The 17,665-nt window shown below is 39.9% G+C and overlaps 1 protein-coding gene across 2 annotated transcripts in view; it reads right to left on the bottom strand.

Annotated features, from left to right (window-relative positions):
• Positions 1 to 14,765, bottom strand: part of LOC135548870 (double C2-like domain-containing protein beta) — a 287,108-nt gene extending 272,343 nt beyond the window's left edge. For both annotated transcript variants that reach the window (XM_064978920.1, XM_064978921.1), the window contains exons 1-2: positions 14,681 to 14,765; positions 329 to 428 (exon numbers count right to left, since the gene is read on the bottom strand). In XM_064978920.1, the coding sequence (XP_064834992.1) occupies positions 329 to 405 (77 nt within the window). In that variant the 5' untranslated portion in view covers positions 406 to 428; positions 14,681 to 14,765. The remainder of the gene's footprint in view (positions 1 to 328; positions 429 to 14,680) is intronic.
• Between the last annotated feature and the right edge of the window lie 2,900 nt (positions 14,766 to 17,665).

Here is a 17,665-nt window from a genome sequence, read left to right as displayed (position 1 = left end):
TTTTTGACTACACTGCGGACAAACAAACAAACAAACCAACCCACATGTGCAAAATGTTGTACCAAATACATAAATATACAGTGTAAGATCAAAATGGTCACAATGGTTTTGTCAAACAACAGAACTGCCATGCTATCAAAAACAAGTTTCAACAAACCAAAAAGAACACCACACACACTCAGTGCTAAAACAAAAACAATACAATGTGATGAGAATACTGATGGGCACAGGAAACCTTTACACAACCAAAACAACTTTCCCAGGTGACATTGCAAAAACACTTTCACCTGTTTAGTGAGATGGGAGATATTAGAGAGTGCATACTCACTTGGCTCGAAGGGCCAGCTGCCGGTCGTTGGGACAGACCCACTGATCATTCCCTGTCCCAAACATGGCCTCTGTCATCTCTTGAGGGCTGATTTCAAGGTCTGCAAAAACACAACCAGACACTCAGTCCTCGAAAATGAAAGGCTACATCCTGTCTGAGAAAATCAAATCAAAGAGATATTGACCCAGCACTGTATAACCCCTATAATTCATGTTAATTGGGTGTGTGACCTGTGGCTTTTATACATGTCCACAACTATGTTTTTTTCTTTGAATTTGATATTAGACAACTTTTTTGAGTGCAAACATGCTAGTGTTAGCAGAACAACAATAGCCAGTAAATGGGTAGCTTTAGACGGGTTCGCTGACAATGCTTCAAAAGGGGAAGAAGGCTGTGTGTTGTTATGCTTCTGGATGATCAGATTGCCATAGCAACAATGACAAGAAACTGCCATGTGGTGAATCGTAAGTGGCTCGTTTCAGCTCCTTGTTCTTAATACCATGCCTTGTTTTGAGGTGTTTGGACTGATTAATATGGCAAAAAAATTGCTAACTAGTTAGCTAACCAACAACTGTAAAGATGTATTTAAGAGACAAGTGCTCATTGTGCAACTTTATTTATGTTTTCAATGAACATTGGAGTCAGGTTTTGTTGCTGAACAACCAACCCATCTCCAGCCCCTGGTGAAATGCATTCATTATGATAATTTCAAATGAAAAAGGATGAATGAAGCATTTAAAAAGAGAGCTCTTTTGCTTCCAAACAAAACAGATGACACATTATTGTTGGGAGGGTATAGATGTGTGCATCTTAGCGGGCAACGCAGAGGCAGATTATTATTACAGGCCCAATTAATGAATCACCCAGTTCTCTGGTCTGTGGGCACACATGCAATCAAACATTACAGCTGATTACTGTTACCAGACTATCAACTATGAATTATAAGAACTGGAAAAGATTTAACTATTTCCCTCATAGGAGAGGACATGTAACTGCACAATAACCCATTAATTTACATTAAGTCCTTACAGTTACATTATGTCAATATTCATGTCACGGCGTTCCTAATTTCTAAATGTTGTTGGGACACACCAAGGGTCTGTGTGCCCCACCCATTGGGGAATCATGCATTCTTTCATTCTCCTCCCGTCCCCTCGCTCTCCCATACTAACACACACTTAGATGCAGAGCCCTTGGTGTAAGTGTAACGCTTCCCTTCTCAAACCACGTGGGACTACGCCTCCCCCCACCGTCGACCGGGGTTCAATCCCTGCACCAACCTTTTAAGCTAATTTTCCAATTGCCTGTATCCAATGCTGTCATGTAAAATTGATCTCAAATAGAACATAATTTCCCTGTGTTTTATATACTGTATATTCCCAAACTGACGTTTGAATAATACTGTGAAATTTAGAAGATTATGATAATGCACTTTTTGTGTAAGAGCTATTTGAAAACACCAATTGAAACTTCAGCTTGTTTGGCTGGGTGGAATTTTTAGACTGCCTGGTGACATCAGTTTGCTCTGGTCTCTGGCAATAACAGCTTTTTATTCAAGAAGCACATCTCTCCCATTATGCTCCTCCAATTACACCCCTCTTTCAGACCCCTCTGACTGTCCTAACAATTATTTCTTGAGAAATTGCATTTTGCTAAGAAGCTATATTTGTAAAAAATAAAATAAAAAACATTTTAATTGATCACAGTAAGTTACTTAATTGTTACCAAGAAAGACGATGGCCAGAACTTAGCTATGATGTTGCACAACAATATAAGTCAGTAAGTCATCATTTGTGCAAATCCGTGTGAATACGGTGTCTTTTCCTATGATATGACTGTTTAGTTTCAGGGCTGGATTTATATTTGAATGTTACTGTACCACCCACCAGCATGGCATTGTTTATTAAATCAGAAACAGCTGCAAAGTTATTTCTGTTTGCAACTGAGATGAGCCAAACAGCCTTGTGTCCATTTGGCCACCTGAGCCATGGAGCAAATTAAAATAGGGGGTGAAAATTATACTAATCCAATGGATAATTTGCTGAAGCTGAAATGTCTTGAGCCAACAACTATTCAACCCCTTTGTTATGGCAAGCGTAAATCAATTCAGGAGTAAAAACGTACTGAACAGGTCACAAAATAAGTTTAATTTATTTTTTAATCTTTAACTAGGCAAGTCAGTTAAGAACAAAATCTTATTTTATAATACATTTAAAATGTATTGGGGGCGGCAGGGTAGCCTTGTGGTTAGAGTGTTGGACTAGTAACCGAAAGGTTGCAAGTTCAAATCTCCGAGCTGACAAGGTACAAATCTGTCGTTCTGCCCCTGTTCCTAGGCTGTCAATGAAAATAAGAATTTGTTCTTAACTGACTTGCTGTATAGTTTCCTTAGGACTAGACACAAGACGACCATCTCTGTCAGCGCCATCTTGCATAGTCACTTTAATAACTCTACCTACATGTACACATTACCTCGACTAACCGGTTCCCCGCACATTGACTCTGTACCGGTACCCCCTATATATAGCCTCGCTATTGTTATTTTACCACTGCTCTTTAATTATTTGTTACTTTTATTTAAAAATATTTACTTACCTATTTTTTTTAAACTGCATTGTTGGTTAAGGGCTTGTAAGTAAGCATTTCACTGTAAGGTGTTTCACCTGTATTAGGCACATATGACAAATACAATTTGATTTGACTAGGGAGTTTTTCCTGATTCAGTCTGCTTCCAATGGGAGACAATTTCACGTTTCAGTATGACAATAACCTAAAACAAGGCCAAATATACGCTGGAGTTGCTTAACACAATGACATTGAATGTTCCTGAGTGGCAGAGTGACAGTTTTGACTTAAAATCTATGGCAAGAAATGATCAACAATCAACTTGACAGAGCTTAAATAATTTAAAGAGAGAATTATGTGCAAATATTGTACAATCCAAGTTTGCAAAGCTCTCAAAGACTTAGCCAGAAAGACTCAGTTGTCATCGCTGCCAAATGTGATTCTCACAAGAATACTTATGTAAATGAGAAATCTCTGCATTTAATTTTAATACATTTGCAAAAATCTCTACAAACATGTTTTCACTTTGTCATTATGGTGTAGTGTGTGTTGAAGGGTGAGAGATAAAAAAAAAATCAATTTTGAATTTGGGCTGTGTGAAATAAGTCAAGGGGTATGAATACTTTTTGAAGGCACAGGGAGACAATCTGACTGTATGTACAGTACCAGTCAGAGGTTTGGACACACTTACTTATTCCATCACAACATTAAAACTGTGATTTGTTTAAGTGTTAAACAAATCAAAATATATTTTAGATTCCTCAAAGTTGCCACCCTTTTGCCTTTATGACAGCTTTGCACACTCTTGGCATTCTCTCAACCAGCTTCAACTGGAATGCTTTTCCAACAATCTTGAAGGAGTTCCCACATATGCTGAGCACTTGTTGGCTGATTTTCCTCCACTCTGCGGTCCAACGCAACCCAAACCATCTCAATTGGGTTGAGGTCTGGTGATTGTGGAGGCCAGGTCATCTGATGCAGCACTTCATCACTCTCCTCCTTGGTCAAATAGTCATTACACAGCCTGGAGGTGTGTTGGGTCATTGTCCTGTTGAAAAACAAACGATAGTGGGACTAAGCGCAAACCAGATGAGATGGTGTATTGCTGCAGAATGCAGTGGTAGCCATGCTGGTTAAGTGTGCCTTGAATTCTATGCAGCTTCCTCTGAACAGTTGATGCTGAGATGTGTCTGTTGCTTGACTCTGCAAAGCATTTATTTGGGCTGCAATCTGAGGTGCAGTTAACAAAGGAATGGAAGACTCAGAGTTACCTCTGCTGCAGAGGATACATACAATAGTTACTAGCCTCAGGAATTGCAGCCAAAATAAATGCTTCAGAGTTTAAGCAACAGACATCAACATCAACTGTTCAGATGAGAAATTGCTGCAAATAAACCACTTTAAAGGACACCGATAAGAAGAAGAGACTTGCTTGGGACAAGAATCGCGAGCCTTGGACATTAGACTGGTGGAAATATGTCCTTTGGTTTGAGATTTTAGGTTCCAACCGCTGTGTCTTTGTGAGATGCAGAGTAGGAGAACGGATGATCTCTACATGTGTGGTTCCAACTGTGAAGCTGGTGACACTCACTGATTTATTTAGAATGTATAATTATTATTATTTTATTTAACCTTTATTACTGGAGCTTCATCTTATTCTTTCTATTGTTCTGTGGCGAAATCATGGCTGCAATTTATGGAAGATGCCAAAACGTGAGATAACATTAGATAGCTAAGTAAAAGATAGGCCAGTGGTTTCCATCTGTGGAAAGTTTTCCAGAACCAGCCATAGAGCCAGCTGGCTAATATTTTGATTACGGTTTAGTAAATAAAACAAATAAAAAAACAGCAACAGCAAATTCCCAAACCAAAATAGGTATAAGTAGCCTTCGCCATTCTTTAGAGGTGGAAACTAAATGTAAAATTACGTAGAAATAGTGGCAACAATATCCTCTGGGGCTGTCCTTTAAGGAGAGTTGAATTCAAACTAAAAACATTTTTTTTACTCTTTTCGAAAACAACACTGATAAAACACTTGTGAAAACCTGTACACTGCGATGGACTTCTAAAGTTGATTGACATGAGCTGTTATCTGCAGTAACATTTACAGCGAACGTAATTTCCACAAACATTGGGGATATTGCCTTTAAAAGTACATCATTGTGGGCAGGTCGTTAATCTGTTGAATGTAATCTTGTTCCGGCCTCAGGAACAACATCTCAGTACACAAAAGTAGCAACCTGTCCTCGTTTTTTACGTTTCATTGGCACCAATCGGAAAAGACAGGGCCGTTGAGAAATACAGTATGTTATAAGTCTTCTAGAAACTGACCAGGACACGATCGACTTTAGACAACTTAAAAATAACATTTATGAACACAGTATAAAAAGTCAATCTTTCCCATCGCTAACACTTACAACCTCCCTACTACAGATGGGACGATAAAAGGAAAATTATCGACATTGACAAAACTTATTGCAGGCATTTGATTAATATCATTCATTACGATAAGTAACCTATATTAGAGAAATATGGGGTTTGAAATGAAATAAGTTTGCTAATAACGGTGACTGTTAATGGGACAATTGATGGCTACAACCATTAAACCAGTAGTAGTAGTTTAAAGGATCATAAAAAAACTGAGGTGTGGTGCCGATTAATGTTAACCTTTCTATTTGTCGTTATTGCAGTAATTTAGGCAATTTATCGCAATATGGATTTTGCCCATATTGCCCAGATCTATTCCCCACCACAAACATTCTCTGGCGATAAGCGTATAACGCCATGTCATTGAGAGAAGCCACTATGTCCTTGTTTATGGCTGAGCAATTAACTCTATTTACATTTCCAACCCACCTAACGGCCTTTGTTCCACATTAGTGCTTTGGCATCAGGCCCAGCTGACTACATTAAGTATGGTTAGAGCAAAGCAAACAAACACAGCACAATTCATCAGGACACACACGTTTACAGGTTTCAGACTGAAAATGCCAAGTCAGTAACCAGGGTTCCATCCAACCATTTCATTTGGATTAATTACCTGAGGCATGAAAAACATTCACAACCGGGCTGATGAAAACAGGAAATGTTGGTACAAATTGTTCCTTTGATATGGTAGGATCTTTTTGTGTCTGTAAAATGAAGTATGTGAGAAATGGCAGTGGAAACACATTTCTATGCAAATATTGATATAATAACCATCATTTTGAAGTAAACTTGGGAGTCAAACAATGACATTGTCACATCTACTCCTGCTCCTCCCCTCCAGCATTCGACTTTGATGGTTTATTAACCAACTGCCCTGGCTACCCATCATTATGCACACCTGTGCCGAATCATCAGGCACACCTGGACTATCACCTTCCTGATTACTCCATACACATACATACATACATACATACATACACACACACACACACACACACACACACACACACACTTTTTAAACTGTAAGCATTTAAAGTTGTATTAATCAACATTGGAACATTGGTTTCGGCCAAACGCTATGCCACACCCACGGACGTTATTTTCTTCTCCCCAATTAGTCTGGATCTTAGTTCCTCCTCGGCGATTTCTAGAACGCAGACAGATGTTAACTGTTCTGATTGGTTCCAGAAGCTGATGGGTTGGGCCAGGGCTAGAACATATAGGTAAAGCAGCGTATTGGCTTTGATACTTGGATTGGTTTGATGATCCAATTGCTGATGACATCGTTTTGCACAACCATCCCTCATTTAAACATCACTACAAACGACTTCAACGATGGCAGAATTATGAAGTGAACAGAGCAGCAGATGAATTTAGATTGAGTCATCAGGCAACTTGAGATTTACCTCAAATTTCAGTGCACGTATTGAATCACAGGGGAAGATTTTTTACCAACCAATTGGATTAATTTCCTAATCTATCACAGGTCATGAAACAGAGCAACATTAAAGCAGTCATCAATGGCTCTTATCTGGCAGTAATGCCTGACATTCACAGTGCACCTCAACCTAATCAAACACTCTTTCCATGAACGAAACTACAGTGCTTTAGCTCTGGGGCAATCACTCGCTGCATCTTTCTATGGGGAAAACCTGCCTTGGCATCTGTTCAAGATAACCCAGGTCCCACAGAAAAAACACAGCACAAAAGATGTTGGCAAACAGAGTAAAGTTAGGGAGAGAAAATGTTTACCTGCAAAATCCCCCTTCCTTTGAAAGAGCGAGGTCTATGCGAGCCGGTTAAAATCGCCTTGCCACGGGCCTTGCCTTTGAACAAATGAAGGCGAGAGCGAGGAAAAGGAGGAAACAGTGAAGTCCGGGGTTGAGCTCTTAGAAATAGTTCACAGCCTGCCTGCCTGACAGGCTGGACACATGACAGAAGAACAATTCCTTGCAGAAACATTCTGTTCCTTCCAAAACAGACTGCGGTGATTGACTGGGATAACAAAAGCCGTGCCATGGCTCTCCAGCTAACACCAGCCGACAGGAAAAGGCTAACATGGTTACCATTGACATGCTCTTTCCAACAATTCTGAGAGACTCATTGATCTTATTTGGGGAGGGCTCTTTGTGCATGCAAGTCATTGAAATTAAATGTGACAGTGTTCCTTTCAATTATTGTAACTCGTCTGTTATTGTAATTTGCATGCAATGGCTTTAAGTGATTGAGGTTGAATGTGAATTCTATCTATCTGAGGACCCAGAGGGATGATATACAAATTATGCACTGACTGTACAAAACATTAGGAACAACTTTCTAATATTGAGTTACAGCCCCTTTTGCCCTCAGAAAAGCCTCAATTTGTTGGGGCATGGACTCTACAATGTGTCGAAAACATTCCACAGGAATGCTGGCCCATGTTGAATCCAATGCTTCCCACAATTGGCTGGATGTCCTTTGGGTGGTGGACGGGAAACTGTGTGTATTAAACCAGCATTGTTGCGGTTCTTGACACACCGGTGCGCCTGGCACCTACTAACATACCCTGTCCAAAGGCACTTACATCTTTTGTCTTGCCCATTCACCCACTGAATCACACACATACACAATCCATGTCTCAATTGCCTCAAGGCTTTAAAAAAAATATTCTTTAACCTGTCTCCTTCTTCATATACAATGATTTAAGTGGATTTAACAAGATCAACAAGGGAGCATAGTTTTCACCTGGATTCACTGTCAGTCTGTAATGGAACGATCTAGTGTTCCGAATGTGTTGTACACTCAGTGTATGTATGTATCATATTAAATCTATTTTGATTGAGGTTGAATGTGAATTCTAACGGAGGACCCATACCGCTCTGTGGTCCCAGAGGGATGATATTGTGGCCTATTCAAAACAGGCTGCCTTTAGGACATACAACCACAAAGCAATACAATTGTCGTCAGAATCTTACCAGGTGGGATAACGATGGTTGCCCTACTTTGCAGTCCTTTGTTTATGTTAGTGTTATTTTTTACTTTATTGCTTGTAGGGATTGGCACAGTGATTTAAATATCCGAACAGACATTAGTATTCGAGTCGTAACAAAATGGAATATAATGTTGAGGAAAAAGTTTGGAGTGACACAATTTCATGTGTACAACATCTAAAGACCTACATCACTATACGGAGAGCTTTGCTGTTTCTAAAAGGACGTATTTGGGTGTTTTTGAAGCCATTGTTCATGTTTTATCAGGGCCCACATACTACACAACAAAGGACGAGGAAGTGATTTGCTGTTTGGGGCAAGTTTCTCAAAAAATATACAAAATTACAAAAAAAGGTGTCTGGACCCTTATTCCCTTTACATCAAAAATATAGATTTGGTAGTAAAAAATACAACTTCTCCTTTAAGGACTGCAGGCATCTGAGCCATGGACTGTTTACTAGGCTACCTTCTGAAAACAGAGTCAAAAGGGCCTCCTGGTGGCGCAGTGCCACCAGACTCTGGGTTCGCACCCAGGCTCTGTCGCAGCCGGCCGCGACCGGGAGGTCCATGGGGCGACGCACAATCGGCCTAGCGTTAGGGAGGGCCTGGCCGGTAGGGATTTGTCTCATCGCGCACCAGCGACTCCCGTGGCGGGCCGGGCGCAGTGCGCGCTAACCAAGTCACCAGGTGCTTCCTCCGACACATTGGTGCGGCTGGCTTTCAGGTTGGGATGCGCGCTGTGTTAAGAAGCAGTGCGCCTTGGTTGGGTTGTGTTTTGGAGGACGCATGTTAGGAGCTTTCCTCTCCCGAGCCCGTACGGGAGTTGTAGCGATGAGACAAGATAGTAACTACTAACAATTGGATACCACAAAATTGGGGATTAAAATTAAATGAACTAAAAAAATAGAAAACAGAGTCATTAAAAGGTGCATCAGTGCCAAAAGCGAGAGACTAAAAAGCATCTGTCATTAAACACACCTCATAATCATATGCACACACACGCACACACACACACACACACACAGACATTGAACCACTGGACACTTCCCGTTCCATACTGAGTAATAAAACATATTCCCGACATAGCTTATACTACTGGACACTGTTTAAACACCACATATTTATTGATGCACTGGATTCTTGACATAGCTGATATACTGCATCTACTGCTGTCAATAAATATCATTCTTAGTATATCTTGAGTAAATTATTCCAGCTTACATAAGTATAGATTGCATTTTGATTACTGTCACCGTGTCATTTGGATGGTTAATTGGATTAGTCCCAACAGTTTATTTTTATTATTTGTGTAGGTCCACCTGTTTGACATTTTATTGCATTGTTAGGAACAGAAGCATTCAGCTGCACCCGCTATAACATCTGCTAAACTCTGTATGCGACCAATAAACTTCGATTTGAGATGTAAAAACATAAACTATAGAAATCACATTTGCACACAGTACCCGTCAAAAGTAAACGGGTAAAATAACAATCCTGTATTAAACCAAAAAAACAGTTATATTTGAGATTCTTCAAAGTAGCCACTCTTTGCCTTGATGACATCTTTGCACACGGTTGGCATTCTCTCAACCAGCATAAGAAAAGAGAAATGACTTTAAGACCTGAAGATCAGTCAATACGGAAAATGTCAACAACTTTTGAAGTTTCTTCAAATGCAGTCGCAAAAACCATCAAGCGCTAAGATGAAACTGGCTATCATGAGGACCGCTACAGGAAAGGAAGGACCCAAAGTTACCTCTGCTGCAGAGGATTAGTTCATTAGAGTTACCAGAAATTGCAGCCAAAATAAATGCTTCACAAAGATCAAGTAACAGACACATCTCAACATCAATTGTTCAGAGGAGACCGTATGAATCAGGCCTTCATGGTCAAATTGCTGCAAAGAAACCACTACTAACACTACTTTTGGGGGCGGCAGGTTGCCGAGTGGTAAGAGCGTTGAGCCAGCAACCAAAAGGCTGCTAGATCGAATCCCTCAGCTGACAAGGTAAAAATCTGTCGTTCTGCCACTGAACAAGGCAGTTAACCCACTCTTCCTAGGCCATCATTGTAAATAAGAATTTGTTCTTAACTGACTTGCCTTGATAACCCTTTCATGTGCGAGTTCCAAATGTCTCTAACGGTTGCTATGCATGTGATGTTAGAACATTCTCTCCATTCCAGAATGTCAAATCAAATTTTATTTGTCACATACACATGGTTAGCAGATGTTAATGCGAGTGTAGCGAAATGCTTGTGCTTCTAATTCCGACAATGCAGTAATAACCAACAAGTAATCTAACTAACAATTCCAAAACTACTGTCTTATACCCACAAGTGTAAGGGGATAAAGAATATGTACATAAAGATATATGAATGAGTGATGGTACAGAGCAACATAGGCAAGATACAGTAGATAGTATTGAGTACAGTATATACATATGAGATGAGTATGTAAACAAAGTGGCATAGTTAGTGGCTAGTGATACATGTATTACATAAAGATGCAGTAGATGATAGAGTACAGTATATATGTATAGATATGAAATGAATAATGTAGGGTATGTAAACATTATTAGGTAGCATTGTTTAAAGTGGCTAGTGATATATTTTACATCATTTCCCATCAATTCCCATTATTAAAGTGGCTGGAGTTGAGCCAGTGTGTTGGCAGCAGCCACTCAATGTTAGTGGTTGCTGTTTAACAGTCTGATGGCCTTGAGATAGAAGCTGTTTTTCAGTCTCTCGGTCCCAGCTTTGATGCACCTGTACTGACCTCACCTTCTGGATGGTAGCGGGGTGAACAGGCAGTGGCTCGGGTGGTTGTTGTCCTTCATGATCTTTATGGCCTTCCTGTAACATCGGGTGGTGTAGGTGTCCTGGAGGGCAGGTAGTTTGCCCCCGGTGATGCGTTGTGCAGACCTCACTACCCTCTGGAGAGCCTTACGGTTGTGGGCGGAGCAGTTGCCATACCAGGCGGTGATACAGCCCGCCAGGATGCTCTCGATTGTGCATCTGTAGAAGTTTGTGAGTGCTTTTGGTGACAAGCCGAATTTCTTCAGCCTCCTGAGGTTGAAGAGGTGCTGCTGCGCCTTCTTCACAAAGCTGTCTGTGTGGGTGGACCAATTCAGTTTGTCTGTGATGTGTATGCAGAGGAATTTAAAAACGAACTACCCTCTCCACTACTGTTCCATCGATGTGGATAGGGGGGGGTTCTCCCTCTGCTGTTTCCTGAAGTCCACAATCATCTCCTTAGTTTTGTTGACGTTGAGTGTGAGGTTATTTTCCTGACACCACACTTCGAGGGCCCTCACCTCCTCCCTGTAGGCCGTCTCGTCATTGTTGGTAATCAAGCCTACCACTGTTGTGTCGTCCGCAAACTTGATGATTGAGTTGGAGGCGTGCGTGGCCACGCAGTCGTGGGTGAACAGGGAGTACAGGAGAGGGCTCAGAACACACCCTTGTGGGGCCCCAGTGTTGAGGATCAGCGGGGTGGAGATGTTGTTGCCTACCCTCACCACCTGGGGGCAGCCCGTCAGGAAGTCCAGTACCCAGTTGCACAGGGCGGGGTCGAGACCCAGGGTCTCGAGCTTGATGACGAGCTTGGTGGGTACTATGGTGTTAAATGCAATAAAATGCAAATTAATTACTTAAAAATCATACAATGTGATTTTATGGATTTTTTTTTAGATTCCGTCTCTCACAGTTGAAGTGTACCTATGATAAAAATTACAGACCTCTACATGCTTTGTAAGTTGGAAAACCTGCAAAATCAAACACTTGTTCTCCACACAGTGCATTCAGAACGTAATTAGATCCCTTCACGGTTTCCACATTGTTACGTTACAGCCTTGTTCTAAAATGGATAAAATGGTTGTTTCCCCATTTATAAATCTACACACAATACTCCATAATGATAAAGCAAAAACTGAAATATGACATTTACATAAATATTCAGAACCTTTACTCAGTACTTTGTTGAAGCACCTTTGGTAGCGATTACAGCCTTGAGTCTTCTTGGATATGATGCTACAAGTATGGCACACCTGTATTTCAGGAGTTTCTCCCATTATTCTCTGCAGATCCTCTCAAGCGCTGTCATGTTGAATGGGGAGCTCTGGCTGGGCCACTCAAGGACATTCAGATACTTCTCCCGAAGCCACTCCTCAAATCAAATTTTATTTGTCACATACACATGGTTAGCAGATGTTAATGCGAGTGTAGCGAAATGCTTGTGCTTCTAGTTCCGACCATGCAGTAATATCTAACAAGTAATCTAACCTAACAATTTCACAACAACTACCTTATACACACACAAGTGTAAAGGAATGAATAAGAATATGTACATACAAATATTTTTTTTAAATCTGTTGTTCTCCAGATTTGTGCCACAAACCAATCCTGTCTCGGAGCTCTATGGACAATTCCTTCGACCTCATGGCTTGGTTTTTGCTCTGACATGTCCTGTCAACTGTGGGACCTTATATAAACAGGTGAGTGCCGTTCCAAATCCTGTCTAATCAATTTAATTTACCACAGGTGTACACCAATCAAATTATAGATACATCTCAAGGGTGATTAATGGAAACAGGATGCACCTGAGCTCAATTTCGAGTCTCATTGCAAGGGGTCTGAATACTTATTTAATAAAAATATTTTAAAAATTACACGTGCAAAATTTTCAAAAACCTGTTTCTCTTTATGGGGTATTGTGTATAGATTGATGAAGATATTTTTTTGGGTTAATCCATTTTAGAATAAGGCTGTCACGTACTAAAAATGTGGAAAAAAGGGAAGGGGTCAGAACACTTCCCACGTACGCACACGCACACACACACACATATTGGCCATGCTGGCAATCCAGCATGACTTCTGACACGTTCAAGACAACTAACAACTGAAAAAAATTGCTGACTGGAAAAATACGTTTTGAACTGTCATCCAAGTCGGGCCTCTATCTCGAGTTTCGTCCTGAAGATCACTAATGTCATGATTCGACCTTGTAACTTCAGAGTTAGCCTATAGCCTGTTTTGGAGAAATATCATCGAATATTGCAAGCACTTTCATGGTGTGCTTATATGCCCCCTTTATTTATCCTATGGTTGTGACTTGGTTTACAGGGAGAATACTGTAAGAACGGCCCATGTTCTGAATTCTGTTGCTATTTATTTCAAAAGTGTTGAACAAATAGTTATATTGACTACTTCTGTCTTAGCTCGCTCATTAATGTCTTAATCAAAATGTTTCGCTCATCGTTCCCTTTGAATTGTTTGTACATCTCAATTGTCAGTAGAAACCACATTTGTTTAAGCAAGTCAGCCATGTCAGCTATGTTTTTAAAAAGGCAGTAAATGAGGCTGAATTAACTGTTTTGCTGTCAGACAAGGCTTCGCTGAATGCCAAGTGTAGCAGTTGTAAGGATTCACTCCATGTGCTGAAAAGAAAGCTGTGCTAGTTTGACAGATTTATGTAAGCACTAACAGTTTGTGGGCACCGTTTGTCACTATTATTGTGCAAATAATGTATTGTTTAGTGTTGTGTTTTCCCCACCATGATTTACATGCTAAAATTGCCACTGGGTGTAATCATTGCGTCTGGCAACAGAAATCGTTAACGGTTTAAGAACCAAACAGAACGAACAGGCAGGGCCCTACCTGAATTAGTCCATTATGAACTCTCATTTCTGTTGCAAAATGTTTTCCGTTTGGAGTATAGGTTTCTGTTGCAAAACACTTTGCAGGAAACGAAACGTTTGGCAACAGAATAGGCATAATAAATAGACCCCAAGCGTTGCATAGATTCAACAGGGGTGTATTCATTCTGGCGAATCTGTTGCAAAAAGTGTATTCAACGGTAGCAAACAGAACGGATAGGGACCTACCTGCATTTGTCCAATATAAACTCTTGTTTTGTTCAGTTTGCTTACGTTTGGTTCTTAAACGGTGAACGGTTTCCGTAATGAATACATCCCAGGTATGCTTCTAACAGATGGCTAATCTACTTGCATTAATTGTTCGTTTCACCATGGTGTGGAGTTCAGTCCGCTAAAACAACCTAAGCGTGACGCGTTTCTAGACAAACACGTTACCTATACAGTCAGCTACACAGGATTCAGTGGCTCTTGTGGTTTACGTACCGTACTGATATGATGCATTTTCTACGCTCTAAACGAGCCTTTCCAGTTGAAAAATGTATTGTATTGTATTTACATTGCACTCAAATGTTCAGGCAGCTATTATACTGATGTATGAAAATGACATATGTTGGGTTTTCTAGGTTCGTGTGAATGTTTGTATGCATTTAGGTATTGTGCACAATGTGCCATGAATTGTAGCTCACAAAAAACTTTGCTTTAGCTTCCTATACTATGAAGAGGTTAATTTATCTTACCTGCGTGTCCGGAGATTATTAGCGGGTCCTTGCAGGTTTTCTCTGCTCCAGCTGCTCCTGGAACTTCACGGGAACTCTGGTACCATAAAAACACATCAAATTCAGGGAAGCTTTGGAATCTGCGGTGGACTTTTCTACTGTTTCCTCCAGCCAATGTATTCGAAGGGATATGGGAATGGGATTTTTTGTTGTTGTGTGTCACAGGGAGCAAACGACAACCATGCAGTGCTTCCTTGTTCAGTTACCTTACCAGTGTGAAGCTAGCCACAATAAGGATTAGCCACACCAGTGGAATTTGCTGTTCACCTTCATATTAAAAGTCACCCATTGAAAGTGATTCAAACGGATACAAATAGTGGAATCATGCCATATTTGGACTAAATAATGTTACACAAGGTCGGAATGTTATCATAAAAATACAATAATTAGTTAATTTGACGCAAAAAAATATTTTGAAATTGCACTGTAGATGTATTAGACTTCAGAATTGCATTGAGGCATACTTATGTGCACTGTATAGCCTAATGGACATTGCACTCGTGAAATGGGGTATCAGCCTACTCAGTGACATGCACAGAGCAAACTGTGTTGAGTTTACACAAATATTAGCATATTAGCTCTTATTTTAGGACTTGCAGAAATTGATTGTGGGGAATCACCTTCTTGAATTGATTATAAAGCCATTGCAGTCATCAAAATTGTGTAAAATGCAAATATTATTATTATTATTTAATAATATCAAATATTGTATTTAGTGCCTCAAAGTATTAAGAAATAAACATGTACATTAAACATTAAACAATGTGTCCACAAATATAACAAATACATCTCTAGTCTGAATACATAAGTGTGTTCACTAATAGTATGAATACATTGTTTAGTGTTTAATGTACATGTTTATTTCTTAATAATCACTCTGGGACCTGTGGTGCAACCTCTGAAATCACCACACAATGTTACAAATGAAGAAACATATCCTATAAGTATGTTCTACTATCTCAACATTTAAAAATGTTGACTTACATATCTCAAAATTTCAACTTTTGCATAATTATTTTTGATAGTATCTCAAAATTTGTAGATAGATATTTGTAGAATTTGTAAAAAAAAATATTTGGGTGACGGGAATTGGCTCCCATAGAAATCACCAAACAATGTTACAAATTAAGAAATATATATTATAAATAGACATCTTTATTTGAGATGGAATACACTGAAGTAGTGGCGGCCGGCTGGATCAGCAGGATCAGGACTAAAGGGTAAATGACAAACAAGTAGTTTGTTGTCTGTAGCTGGCCAGAAATCTAATCTCTCTTTTCACCAAGGCAGTGTTGTTTAGTACAGTAACATTTGGTAATTGATTCGGTCATAACAGGGCTTGCTAGAACCACTACAAGCCAAGCTATTTTAGCTAGCTAGCTTAATTGTTTACTATACCTAAAATGCACTGTAGTCTAATGGTATAGCTAGCTAGCTAACTAGTTTCATTACAAGCAAAAATTGTTTTGATGACGATTTCAGAGAGTAAAGTAATGACTTTGGCTTTATGACCGTCATGAGAATTATGTTCTCAGTGTTAATAACCCAATTCAATTATACTACTCAGTCTGAAACCCAGAATTTGTAAGATACTGGTCGAATGAAACAGAGGGAATCCAGGCTAAATAGTAAAAAAAATGTATTCATGAGCGCGCAAGTTTGTTGTACAAAACCATTCATTTTATACTAGCTCCTTGCGCACATACTACTGCACACAAACAGTAGGTATCCTACGCACATACTGTATAAATACCCAGCCGACATAGATTAGGGACCATGAGAAGCACTCCCTGTCCGTTCCAAATCTCTCAGTGGCCCCTAGCCAAGTTCGGCACCGAAAATTACTCAGACAGTCTGTGTTTAAGATACTATAGAGACATATTGTACAGATATATTGTTCTACCCTAATTCTGACTAATAATACACACATCATTTATTATAATTTTACCGACTAAGACTACACACATCATTAATAATAATTTGATGATTATAATGAATTTCATTGATGATTCTAATCACCTACATACAATTATATACAGTGGGGCAAAAAAGTATTTAGTCAGCCACCAATTGTGCAAGTTCTCCCACTTAAAAAGATGAGAGGCCTGTAATTTTCATCATAGGTACACATCAACTATGACAGACAAAATGAGAGAAAAAAAATCCAGAAAATCACATTGTAGGATTTTTAATGAATTTATTTGCAAATTATGGTGGAAAATAAGTATTTGGTCACCTACAAACAAGCAAGATTTCTGGCTCATACAGATCTGTAACTTCTTCTTTAAGAGGCTCCCCTGTCCTCCACTCGTTACCTGTATTAATGGCACCTGTTTGAACTTGTTATCAGTATAAAATACACCTGTCCACAACCTCAAACAGTCACACTCCAAACTCCACTATGGCCAAGACCAAAGAGCTGTCAAAGGACACCAGAAACAAAATTGTAGATCTGCACCAGGCTGGGAAGACTGAATCTGCAATAGGTAAGCAGCTTGGTTTGAAGAAATCAAATGTGGGAGCAATTATTAGGAAATGGAAGACATACAAGACCACTGATAATCTCCCTCGATCTGGGGCTCCACGCAAGATCTCACCCCGTGGGGTCAAAATGACCACAAGCAGAAATCCCAGAACCACACGGGTGGACCTAGTGAATGACCTGCAGAGAGCTGGGACCAAAGTAACAAATCCTACCATCAGTAACACACTACGCCGCCAGGGACTCAAATCCTGCAGTGCCAGACGTGTCCCCCTGCTTAAGCCAGTACATGTCCAGGCCCATCTGAAGTTTGCTAGAGAGCATTTGGATGATCTAGAAGAAGATTGGGAGAATGTCATATGGTCAGATGAAACCAAAATATTACTTTTTTGGTAAAAAATCAACTCGTCGTGTTTGGAGGACAAAGAATGCTGAGTTGCATCCAAAGACCACCATACCTACTG

The sequence above is a fragment of the Oncorhynchus masou genome, chromosome 11, assembly GCF_036934945.1.
Source record: "Oncorhynchus masou masou isolate Uvic2021 chromosome 11, UVic_Omas_1.1, whole genome shotgun sequence".
Classification (NCBI taxonomy): domain Eukaryota; kingdom Metazoa; phylum Chordata; class Actinopteri; order Salmoniformes; family Salmonidae; genus Oncorhynchus; species Oncorhynchus masou.
The sequence above is the reverse complement of the archived record's forward strand: the minus strand, read 5'-3'. Positions and strand labels throughout refer to the sequence as shown.